The sequence below is a fragment of the Columba livia genome, chromosome 17 (assembly GCF_036013475.1).
Source record: "Columba livia isolate bColLiv1 breed racing homer chromosome 17, bColLiv1.pat.W.v2, whole genome shotgun sequence".
Lineage (NCBI taxonomy): Eukaryota > Metazoa > Chordata > Aves > Columbiformes > Columbidae > Columba > Columba livia.
In genome coordinates this window covers 5,441,318-5,453,606 of record NC_088618.1, presented here as the reverse complement: position 1 = coordinate 5,453,606, position 12,289 = coordinate 5,441,318, and the positions used below count along the sequence as shown (strand labels likewise).

General features: G+C 52.8%; 1 protein-coding gene across 12 annotated transcripts; it reads left to right on the top strand.

The window, feature by feature from the left end:
- Positions 1 to 230: 230 nt before the first annotated feature.
- On the top strand, positions 231 to 10,383 carry CMKLR1 (chemerin chemokine-like receptor 1). Of its 12 annotated transcripts, XM_065033544.1 has the most exons (4): positions 789 to 2,471; positions 4,049 to 4,161; positions 8,156 to 8,265; positions 8,744 to 10,383. In XM_065033544.1, exon 4 carries the CDS (start codon positions 8,801 to 8,803, stop codon positions 9,884 to 9,886), a length of 1,086 nt encoding a protein of 361 aa, XP_064889616.1. In that variant the 5' UTR covers positions 789 to 2,471; positions 4,049 to 4,161; positions 8,156 to 8,265; positions 8,744 to 8,800; the 3' UTR covers positions 9,887 to 10,383. The 12 variants fall into 12 exon arrangements, with proteins under 12 accessions (XP_064889623.1, XP_064889615.1, XP_064889616.1 ...); XM_065033551.1 differs by lacking the exons at positions 789 to 2,471; positions 4,049 to 4,161 and adding an exon at positions 231 to 759 and having other exon boundaries at positions 8,798 to 10,383; XM_065033543.1 differs by lacking the exons at positions 789 to 2,471; positions 4,049 to 4,161 and adding an exon at positions 232 to 759.
- The last annotated feature ends 1,906 nt before the right edge of the window (positions 10,384 to 12,289 follow it).

Below are 12,289 nucleotides of genomic sequence, written 5' to 3'. Positions count from 1 at the left end.
AATGGGGCTGGGGGGTGAAGGAGCTGCCACCATAGAGTCCCCTGTGGCTAGGGGGGGCTGCCTGGGAGCAGCTGCTGCATCCTGGTGCTAATGAAAGCCACCAGGACCAGCAGCCCCCGAGCAGCCGCTGCGGCGTTTGGGAGCCAGATTTGAGGAAGGGAAGTGACTCAACGTCTTGGAAGGAGTTGGGGGTGGTGGGGGGGTTTGGCAGAGGACAGCGGGTGACCCGGGGTGGGGACATCGCAGCAGGGTGGCTGGCAGCCACCTGCCTCCCCTTGGGCTCAGCATCACTGGGGAGCCCTCTGTGCTTCATTAGCCCTCATTAGGGCGGTGAGCTCCAGGCTGGGGGGGGGGCAGGACAGGAAAAGAGGCCCCTTGGGAAGCAGCTTGTTGCTTCCTCGCGCTGGGTCGCAGCAGGATGGGGGCCAGCGTTCCCAGCTCCCACCGGCACACCCTCTCCCAGCTGTTGCTGCCGGAGCATCGTGCTGCCAAGAACACGCCGGCGATGGATGTGGATGCTGCTGCTGCTGCTCCGTCCCCCTCCCCTCGCTCTTAAAACCAGTGAGGAGCGGGGCTGTGCCTGCGCCTGGTCCCCTGCACTGCAGTCCCTGCGGGGATGACAGTCTGTCGCTCCCAGTGGCCTTCGGCATCAGGGCTGGGCTGAGCAGCTCCTCTTCCTCGCTGGGCACCGGGTGGTTCTGGCACCCAAACCTCGTCCTCCTCAGAACGGAGCAGTGGGAGAGCACAGCACCACACGAGGTATTCAGAAAGGTCACTGGAAGGCTGGAGTGTGGGATACTGGGGGGCCTGGGATGCATTACTGGGGGAGACAGGAGAGGATGGGTCCTGCTGGCAGAGCCAACCTCTGCAACCCACCCCAGCAGGACCCTGTTTCTCATGGGTTTTTATTGCTTTTGGGAGTAAACTGCATTTACCACTACCGTGGGGGAACTACTTTGCCGGGGTGCAAAGGGTCTGCATCCCTCTGGGCACCTGCCACATGCCACAAATGCCACAAGCGTGGCATACTCTGCATCACTGCTGGCACCCAGCACCCTGTGGAGCTGCTGCCCCTTCCCGGGGGTCCCGCAAGCCCCTGGGAGCAGGACACCAGTGAGTCAGTCACGAACCGCCTGGGTTAGGACATCCCTGCTCGATGCCGACATCTGAGATTTTTGGGTCTCTTCTCCTTTCTCTGCGCTGGACCTGCCGATCTGAGCGCATCAGCAAATTTCCTCCTGATTCAGCTGTGGGGGATGTTGCAACATGACATTGTGCAAAGGCGGCATTGCCCTGGGCTCCGATTCCTCTTTTTTGGCTTCTGTGGGAGCTTGGCCATGTGTGACAGGTTCGTGTCCCCACCTGCACGGGCCATGGCAGTGGCCGCAACCTTCCCAGAGGCTCCTCACCGGGCATCGCCCGCTGTCCTCTTGGTCACGGTTGGGTGGCAATTCTGCTGCTGCCAGCTCTGAGAAAACTGGGATTTTTCCCTTGTGCATGGCTGAAACCAGAAAACACATGGATGTTGGTGACAGTGAGTGGTGGGGGCTCTGCCCTGGCCTTGCTGCTGGCTCCCCCTGAACGTGATGCTCCCGGTGTGAGGTGCAGGATTTTGCTCTAGGCACTGCATGTATGTGTATTTCTAGTGTTATATCTCCCTCTGCATGGGCTTCCCTAGCTCAGGGTGGATGTTTGTGGCTGTGCAGGTTTGTGGCTGTCCAGGTTCAGCCCATGCTGGGTTGCTCCATGCACCTTGGAGATGCCCCATCCCAAATCTCCAGGGTCCTTTAGCTGCACTTGCCCCTCACTGGGATCAACAAGACTGTGGCTTTTTTGCACAGGGGAGGGATGCCTGAGGGGTCCCGTGGCATTCTTCATGGATTTCTTCCCAGAAAAGGCTGTCGGGCATTGGAACAGGCTGCCCAGGGCAGTGGTGGAGTCACCATCCCTGGAGGGGTTGAACAGACTCAGAGATGAGGTTCATGGGGGTGCTTTGGTAACTGTTGGGTTAATGGTTGGACTTGATGATCTTAAGGGTCTTTTCCAATCAAAATGATTCTCTGATTCCTGAGCCACCCATGGGTGGTGATGGTTGGGACCCAGCACCAAGGGCACAGGCTGCCACGTCCTCTCTATATGTCCAGCTGAACAGTGCAAAATAAAGCCCTTTTACCCAAAGTCCCATGTCCCCACATCCTGCTGCCGAGCATCGCTTCCCCCTTCCCAGGCGCTGCCCATCTCCACGTCGAGCCCAACAGCTGTTTTATGCTGCCGGCTGTGGGGTTCTTTTAAGTTTTCATCCTCCCATCAGCAATACATGCGTGTCCTTCTTGGGATGAGAGAGCTCAGCAATAAAGTGTGCCGAAGCAACATAACCCCAGGATTATTTGCATGCAAGCCCTAACGAGGTTATAGAAGAAGCAGAGATGTGTAATTCAGCTTGAAACCCACCCAGGATTTAGCAAGCTCAGGTAAATAGCTCTGGATTTATATATATATATATATATATATATATATATGAATATAGATTTTTAATAGATAAATTCGATATATGCATTTTAATACATATTTGGGAGGGAAGGTTTTGCTGCAGCCAGATGGAAGTCATTACTTTGCTCAAGGAATTTGCAATTGGTTGAGGTTTTTTGCTCCCCTGTTATTACAAAGTTGGGTTTGGCATGGCAGAGGACGGCGGGCGGCGGTGACTTTCGGGGTCCCAACGCGCACCATGGTGCGCGTTGGGACCCCGAAAGTCACCGCCGCCCGCCGTCCTCTGCCCAAAACACCTATTTTTTTTTGTAATGAAATGAAATGGAAATGGGGTTTGCAGCCCGCGATGTCTGCGCATGGGAAAACTGCACAGAGGCGTGAGAAAACCCGTGCGTGAATTTAAGGGAGGCAAAGGGGGTGTTCCTAAAAGCATGGCAGTGTTACCTCAGTGGGGACAAGGAGAACAGGGGGGCTTTTCTTTGCCATGCTGATCAACATGCAGCTGGGAGCGCGGGACGCAGCTGCGAGCTGGGGCTGGAGGATGCTCGTGCAGATCCGGGGTGATTTTCTGACTTTTGGGGGGGGGTTGAGCTCTGCAACCCCCAGCTTTCCCCCGTCTCTGGTCACGTCCGTCCCTCTGGCAGCCGGAGGGACAGAGCAGTTTCCTTTTCTTGGTTTCCTTCCTCTTTGTGTCCTCGAAATACCAAGCAGTGAGGGCAGCTCTTGCAGGTGGCACGCAAGCCCTTTGCCTCTACACAGTGTCCCCAAGGCATGTGCTGGCTTTGTCCCCAAGCAGCTGTGACAGAGCCCAGGCCATGGTTGGGGACATTCTCGCTGGGTTGAGGCTGTAGCCCCAATGGGGATGCAAATCCCCTGGGATCAGTGTTTCATGCCCCATATGCCTGGGCTGGTGTGACGTTGTTGGGGAAGGATACTCAGAAAGAAGCTTTATTGACTTTCTTATTGCCAGGAGGGCACAGAATTAATAGCAACCTATATATAAGAGAAAAAAAAAAAAAAGAGGATATGAAAGAACTTTTATTATCTCAGAAGCAGCTCAAGTCATTTTAAGCAGCACAGAAACACAAGCTGCCCTTTCTAAAGGAAAACTTTTTCTGTGTTGGTACAAACGCCCAAGATTTTCCCCTTTAATACTCAACCTTCATAAGAGCAGAAAGGACGAGGGGCAAAGGGCTGGGCTGGGCTCTTACTAACGGGGTGGCTATTAACGACCCGGGCACTTTGTGCTGGGGACAACGGGTTCACTCTCCGGGCTCCTGCAGTTTTGCTCTGGGAAGAGTCTCGTGTGACCCACATTTTGAGGTTAAATACCAGTTTCTGGCTGTGCTGGGGTGCGTTCTCCATCACACCATGGCCAGGGGCAGCTCACAGAGACCCGTCCTGAGCTGCACAGCCCAGGCTCTGCCCAGACAAACACTGACTCACGCTGTTATTCCGTCCCACCCTGGGCACAGACGGCTTTTTTTTAAGGCTGCCTTTTCCAGCTATTCCTTTTTTTTTTTTAATTCTTTCCTGTTCACACGGGTGGGGGACGCAGCCATAAGCAGAACACAGGGAGCAACCGGGGGTGCTGAAGGCTGCCAGGGGTCCCGGTGGAGCAAGGAGGCACAGGCTGCTCTGTGGGGATGTGTCCAAGCACCGTGGATACAGGTAGGGCTCGGGCTTTCCCCTGTCCTGCAGCCAGCCTTGAGGTACAGGTCGGTGCCTCAGTTTGCCCTGTGGGGATGGATTTTGCCCCCTCTCTCGGTTTCATGGATCCCATGTCACTGGTCACTTGGGGGGGCTGCCAGGAGCCTGTTTTCTCAGTGTCAGGCTGTTGTGGATGCTCGGGATGCTGCTGTCTCTCCCAGGGCATCCCAAATGATTGTCCCCTTCTCTGCCAGCTGGAGGCAGGTGACAGGGCTGGGACAGTAGCTGGGGAGCAGCTTTTGGGCAGGCCAGGGCTGGAGACTTTGCAGTGGTGGGGGGTCTCAGCTCCTTTTTGCTGGGCATGTGGCTGGTGTCTGATTTACACCCAGGGCTGGGGCTCCATCCTGAGCATCCTTGCAGGGACCGGGATGCTGCACAGCATATCCCTGCAGCAGCTGTTGCCATGGCGATTGCTGTCTCAAATCAAGGTGAATCGGAGCTCTGGACCCAGACCTGCTTTCCAGTTCCCACGACAGCACCAGGAGCTCTCGCTGTGCTCTGACCTGTGGGGTGGGACTTGAGCTCACCCAGAGCCATAAACACGCAGGGGACTGGGACCAGTATGTGCCATGGGAGGAAATCCAGGGGTGGGCAGGGCTCAGAGGGAACTGGTGCCAGCAGGACTGGGGGGACACTGAGATGCTGCTTCATCCCGTGCTCTACCCAAAGCTCCTCAGATGAGCGACCGCATGTTCCCCCCAAACATCTGCTGGCAATCCCCATTCCGGGAGAGCGGGGCTGTGCGCTGCAGGGCCCACAGCCCCCACGCCTGCCGGAGGAAGCGGCTGTGGGTTCGAGGTGCGCTGGGACCTCGGAAACCACTGCGGGAAGGAGGGGAAATGATGGAATTGGAAAAAGGCAGAACAGCTGCCTGGGGCGGCACCAGCTGTGCAGGCAGAGCCCCCCGAGCCTCCCAGCCATCCGCCTGCTTCCCAGGGAGGTTTGTCTGTCCTGTCCCTGGGTGTGCCTGAGCACCCTGTGGGTGCTGGGGGGGAGGACAAGCACTAACCCAAGGGCATCCCCGGTTTCCCCAGTGCTGGATGTTGTGCTGGTGGGGTCCCCAAACAGGCATGTGCTGGTCCCAGCCCGGTTTTTTAGCATCATGTAGGTAAAAGCACGATGCACTTTGACAGCTCAGGCAGGATCTTGTGTGCTCAAAAGCTGGTCTGCTTTTCATTTATTTTTTTAATATATACATAATTTATTTTCTTTCTCTCTCCTTTTTTTTTCTCTATTATTCTATTTTCTTCTCCCCCCACAAACTTGTATCAGTACCTCCAGTAAAAGCACTGCCCACAGGCCTTGAGGGAGGCAGAAAGCAGCACTGGCAGCCTGCCGGTCTCTATAAATGCTCAGTGCAGGCAGCTGAGTGCTTGGGCAGCACTGGTACCTGCTGCTGGGGTGGGCTGAGCATCCCCTGCCCCTCCAGCACGGCTGTGGATCTGGCTGAGCTCCCCCCGTTTCCCCATAGCCCCCGTCACATCCGTCCCCCCACCCGTCTGGCCTGGCCGCGGAAGAGCTTTCGCCCAGAAAAACTGGATTTTGAACATTTTCTGCTGTTCTCTCTGTTTCCTGTTGCCTTCCCAAGAACAACATCCCTGACCTCATCCTCCCCCGGTGCGGGCGGTGATGCTGCTGCTGTGCGAGTGCCCAGTGGGAATCCCACCCGGGTACCGAGACATCCAGCTGCGGGAAGGACGGGGCCAGCGGCTGGCTGCGCTAAAATGCTATTTTGGGTAGATCCTGTGCGCATTTTTGTTGAGGTAGGAGGACAAAGATGAATAGAGCGAATGGGGAGCAAAGTGGTTTTGGCTCAAACGAGGTATTTTCAACCCAGAGCACTGAAACATGCTCTTAGTTTTGTGGCTTTTTCTCTTTTTTTTCCTTTATTTTTTTTTCCAAACTTTGAGTTTTTTGCTATGAGAAATGGAGATGTTTCGTGTGGCTGCCCCTCAGGCTCTCCATTTCGGGAGGGTTTTGGAGATGCAGATGGGAATTTGCTGGATGATTTTCCAGCAGGTCTTGGGCTCCAGCTCCTGCTACCCGGAGCCATCCTGGGGAGTTCATGGTGGGGGTTTGGCAGCCACCTGTCCCCTGCCTTGGGGTTCACAATGTGAACCCTGTGTGAGCCCTGGGAACAAACCCAGCACCTGCCAAACCCTGTGAGAAAACAGCCCTGCTGCTCCCATCCATCTCTGGCACCCTCATCCCAAGTGGGGACCAGGGCCACCCCACTGCCTGAGCCAGGAGGGGTCTGGGGGTTTCTGTTCCATCACCTCCTGGTCTGTCTGTGCTGAGAAGGGCAACTGTTAAAATAAAAAGAAAAGAAAAAAAAGAAAGCAGGGGAATTGGGGAGCAAAATAAACAGACGATTCAAATAAATAATCCATTAAATACAGCTTTGAAATGTCAAGCTGAATGTCATTGCGCTCTCTGGGCTCAGTGATTTAAAAATAATAATATACAGAGGAGATTTTACACGAGAAATATGTAAGTGGGCACAAGTAAAAGAGGAGCCTGTAAAGCTGCAGGAATCCCTCCTACCCACTGTGGGCACGGGACTGATCCTTGTGGTGGGGAGGGACAGTGGTGGGTCCCTCGGTCACCCCACAGGTGACACCAGGGTGGAAATGGCAGGTGGATGACATTGCTTGAGGGTTTAGCCCCAGTGGCAGAGCAAGTCCTGGGAGCTTTGGGGCTCTCTGGCTGAGGATGCTGGGGTAGGGTGGGGTGGGATGGATGTGGGGCTCTGGGCTTCCCCACCTTCCTGCAGCTTTACCTTTGCAAAGGTGATGCCATGAAACACCCCAGTCTGTGAAGACAGTGCTCGGGATGGCTCATTACCTGGGAATATCAACCCCCGGTGCTGCCAGAGCTGCTTCTGCTGATGCTGGTACTTCCACTGGATCATCAACTTTAATTCCTCCTTTTGACGACCAAGGTTTTGTGGGGCAAGGCCTCCTTCCAGCTCAAATTAATTCACTAGGTTTGCATTAAAATCTTATTTATTCTGGCTGCTTATCATCTCCTGGAGCTTGGCAAGGGGAGAGGTGATGGGACTGTGATTTAAGCCCCTGGCCAGGGACTTTGCAGCCATAGGAGCAGCAGGAATAGCAGGAAGGAACAGGAGGAAAAGCCCAGGGAGAAACAATAGGTTCCAACACAAACGCCATGGGGATTTCAAAGGAGGGGGGTGGGGGGAGGGTGATGCTTGGGGGGGTCTTTGGACTGAAACTCCCTGGAAACAAGAAAGTCCAGCTTGGACGGGCAGAGCTGTGTCCTTCCCTCAAGGACAATGTTGGGTGCAATGCCCCATTCCAGGGTTGGCACAGATCTCACCCCTCTTACGGCAGCTTGTTATGGTGTGTTTGGGCTTTGCTAATTGGCTTTGGTGGCTCTTGGCTTTAACCCACCGTGACTCCGTGACTGTTCCTAGGGGAGGGGTTGGATCTGTTTAACACAGGGCTCTAACTGGCTGGTGGAAACCGGCTTCTGATTATGGCAAACAACGCTGTTAGTTATTGTAATCTACATTTTAAAATACACAGGGCACTGGTTTAATCAGAGAAACAACCTTATGGGAGTCCAGGCACTTCACACATATTTATGGCTTCAATTATTTATAATTATGTTACTGTGGGCTTGATTGTGGGGTTTTTTGCATGTACCTGGTGACGCTGGCTCATGTCAGATGCTTGTACCGAGGGTACAGTACCAGATTTCTGTCCTGGATTTCTGTACAGGATTTCTGTGCTGGATTATCCTGAAAGCTGCTGGGATCACAACAGGACCCAATCTGTGGTGGGGTCAGCACAGCACCCCAAGGCGTGGGGCAGCACCAGCCTCCCAGGAGGCTGCAGAGGGTTAAATTGCCACGTCTGAATCTCCTTTTCCTCCCGTAACCCCACATCCAAGGGTGAATGGTCTTTGTTTGATCTTGGTTTTAATATTACAGCTCCATCCATAGACCTGCGTGGCAGGAGCTGCCTTTGTGCTGTGGGACGCTGAAACTCTGTCTCTCCCCACATCCCGCCAGGATCCGGCCGTGGTCCCTGGGGACGGAAGGTGAGTGGCTGTCACGGGCTCCTGGCATAAGCAGGGCATGTGGGGAGCTGGCTTTTCAGCATGATTTGCTGGGTGCTTGCAAGAAAAAAGAGAAGAGCCATAATATCTTGCAGATTGTAAGGTCTCAGAGCTGTTAATGAGCTGTTAATAAGCATCAGATTAGTTGTTTCCCCCCTGGAAGTAGGCGGGTAATAGACATTTTTTGCAAGATGAGGCTACAGCCACATCCTGGTGGAGACAAGGGACTGAATCACGTCCTGTGGCTCAGGGAGCTGATGTCTCCTGGTTGGGGGGTGGGAATCTGGTGAGGAGCCACAGGAGCATCTTTCTCTGGGGCCAGAGGAGGGGTCTCCATGGGATCCCCCATACCTGTGTGCTCTGTTCCCTCTCTCCATGTCCCCCTTGTGTGTATTGGGGGGCCAATGTCCCTCCCGTGGGCTGTGCTTGTTGTGATTAACATGGTGTGTTTGCTCAGCAGAGAAACATCACCAGCCAGAGAGCTGGGACTGACCAGGCTGTGACTTGGTTACAGATAATGGCGCTTTCCAATTTGTCCAATTACTTGGATGATGTCGATAACTACAGCGACTACCCAGATTACACCTATGAGGAGGCTGGCAGCGTGGGGACAGACCCATCCCATGACCCAAAGGACATTGCGAGGATCCTCTCTGTTGTTATCTACAGCGTGTCCTGCTTGTTGGGCATCCTTGGCAATGGCCTTGTGATCGCAATCATAACTCTGAAGATGAAGAAATCAGTCAACGCCATCTGGTTCCTTAACCTGGCTGTTGCCGACTTCCTCTTCAACATCTTCCTGCCCATCAACATCGCTTACACGGCCATGCGGTACAACTGGATCTTTGGGACCGTCATGTGCAAGCTGAATTCTTTTCTCCTCATCCTCAACATGTATACCAGTGTGCTCCTGCTCACCACCATCAGCTTCGATCGCTATGTGTCAGTGGTTTTTCCCGTTTGGTCTCAAAACCATCGGTCGACCAATTTAGCATATTTAGTTTGCTTGATCATCTGGACCATTGGCATCATTATGAGCTGCCCGTCTCTTGTCTTCCGAGACACAGCACAAACCCGAAACTCCATCATTTGTTTTAGCAACTTTTCCCTCTCCAGGAATAAGTCTTACCAAGCCCTGGCACTAATGAGGCACCGAACGGTGAACATCACCAGGTTCCTCGCTGGGTACATCCTTCCCATAACCATCATCACTTTCTGCTACATCGCCATTGCCTTCAACTTGCGTCGAAACCGCCTTGCCAAGTCCAAAAAGCCCTTCAAGATCATCATCACCATCATAGTCACCTTCTTCCTTTGCTGGAGTCCCTACCACCTGCTGAACCTCCTGGAAACAGAGCCTGACATGATCCCACGCTCCGTGTTTGAGATTAGCATCCCCATAACCACGGCACTCGCTGCCTCTAACAGCTGCATGAACCCCGTCCTCTATGTCTTCATGGGCCAGGACTTTAAGAAGTTCAAGGTCACCATCCTTTCCAGGCTGGTGAATGCCCTCAGTGAGGAGACGGCTCACTCCAGCATCGTTCACAGGAGCTTCTCCAAGATGTCTTCAATGACTGAGAAGGAGACAACGGTTCTCTGAACTCAACCTGGATGCCTGCAGGAGGGCCACAGTCCTCCAGTGTTGCCATGCCCACCACTATGATGGTGGCCACCATTGCAGTGGCCTCAGTGTGGGATGAGCATGATCCAACGCTGTCCTATAGCGTATTCTTTGACTGGTCTTGCTGCCTGGGGATTGGCAGGTGTTGGAGACCACTGCTCTGTGCACGCAGGGGAGATGCAACCTCACTTAATCCGTTTTTGTGGTTGCTAAGATGATTGCACTGAACTATTTAAGAAAACATTTCAGGGCATTCCTGTCTAATCTATGCATTTTCTGGCCTGGCAAGGGTGTTACTGCCCTTTCCAGAGACATCCTTACGGGAGACTTGGTGGAAGATGTGTCTGGGAAGGATCCTGAGATGGGTGGCTGTGGATAATACCTGCTACGGCGAAACTGGTGACACTCTTTCTATGTCCTATGTATGTGTATAGCTACTCATGTTAAAGTCCTGAAGTATATTGGTACTGGCACAATGTGTTTTTAACTGTGTTGTGAGCACTTTGTACCCTGGGAAGTGTCTTCACAAGAAGGGTTTGAACATCCCAACCTTGCTGAACTGGGAAATCTCACTTGACTTCTAAGTGATCCAGAGCCAGGGCCACCTGGCAGGGTGGGGATTGGGTTTGTGCACAGGGTCACAGACATGGAAAATGTCGAGAGAAAAAAAGAGGGAAAGATTCCTTTGAAGTGTCTTTTGAACAAACCCCACATTGATGGGCACATGTCATATTTTGCAGAGCAGTTTGGTGCAAGGAGCAGGGCCATGGGCTGGGGATGTGGGCCTGGAGGAGGACCTGGGGACTGTGACTCCATCGGTGTCTTCTCCCTGGTGTGATCAGTCAGTCCTAGGGGAAGATTTTTCTCTCTTCCTGACCAGGCTGGTGGGAAACTGCTGCTGCACACAAATCTCTGCGGTGAAGGATGAACCGAGCCAGCACTTCTATCCAATTTCATGCACAGTTAATTTGGGAGATCCTTCACCACTTGGGCTTCTTGCCTGTGACACCCATGTCATGCTTATTTATGTGTTAGTTTCTCTATGTCACCCACAGCCTCTCACTCCCAAGAAACCAAGGAACTACCGTGTCCCTCGAGGTCCCAGTGCCGTCCCAGTACCACTTGTTCCAGTGCTGTGATGCTCCCAGCCCATGTCAGAGTGAGGATGCTCCTCAATAATTTTCATGGCTGGATTTTGCAAGCTTGGCTATTATCACTCCAAAGAGCTTTCCAAAAAAAAAAACAAACCCTGAAGTGATGACTTGGTACACAACCGTGGGTTAAATCATCATTATAATGACAGCTTGGGAAACCTAATATTTGAGCTTGTCTTGGTAGCTGTTTGCCTATTTAACAAAAAACCCCCTGTTTTACATACAAATACCCCCAGTACATGCTTAAGCTCATGGTGTGGAGCGGGAAGGCTCCCAGTAAGCGGTGTCCTAGGGTGTTTTTCTGATCCCCAGTGCTGGGGTGAGAATGGGGAAGAAGAGGGAAAAATCTCTCAGGTTTCACCTGCTGGACCCTGTAACCTGCCAGGTATTGAGGGAGATTCCCTGGGGAATATCGGCGATTGCTGTTCCCACGTCGCTCAGCAAGGCAGGCAGCAAACAGATCAAACGGGGCGCATTAAAAATGCATCTATACAAAACAGAAACAGAAATATTCATCATAACACTTCAGCAGCAGAACCGCTCAGCGCGCACGAGCCTCTTAGCCAGATTTTCTTTCTTTCTTTTCAGCAGCATAGCAAAGAAATGCAACTCAGTATTGCCTCAGTTCCTCTGATATTGCCCAAATACTCCAGGTATACCCCGGCATGCGAAGCTGCCTCCTTTGAGCTTTCTTTTTGCAGCACTAGAGATTTTGTTCATATGGGGGAAGAAGCTTACCAGACTGTGTTGGCTGCAGTTCCCTACAGTGATGTGAAGGTCCAATATATTAAATTTTGGGTCCTCGGAGCTGCCCCACTGACCGCAGTCCCCTGACTCCTGCAGGGAGCGATGGACTTGCCGCTCAGCTGGGAGACGTCCTTAGCGATTAATTGACACTGGCTTCTTGATTAAAACCAGCAGGGGGCTAATGACACCACGGCCAACGTGCAAAAATGAAGTGTAATTAGCATCCGGGGAAGGGGCTCGGCGGGAGCTGCTCACAGGGCCCCAGAACGTGGGGCTGGATCTCATTTCATATGAGCAATTGGGAAATTACTCCCGAATATACCAAAATAATTTCTGCGGAACACATTACTGTCCTTAATGACTGTTCTTTTTCAATTAGCTGTCATGGCCCTGAGATAAAGCTCTGCTTTCCTTCACTGATAAATCACTCCCTTTATTTGGAATTAAGGAAAAAAGTAATAAACATGTTACTCTTTCCCTT

Coding starts and splice junctions, on each gene's coding strand:
- CMKLR1 (XM_065033551.1), top strand. CDS start 8,801: ATGGCGCTTTCCAATTTGTCCAATTACTTGGATGATGTCGATAACTAC.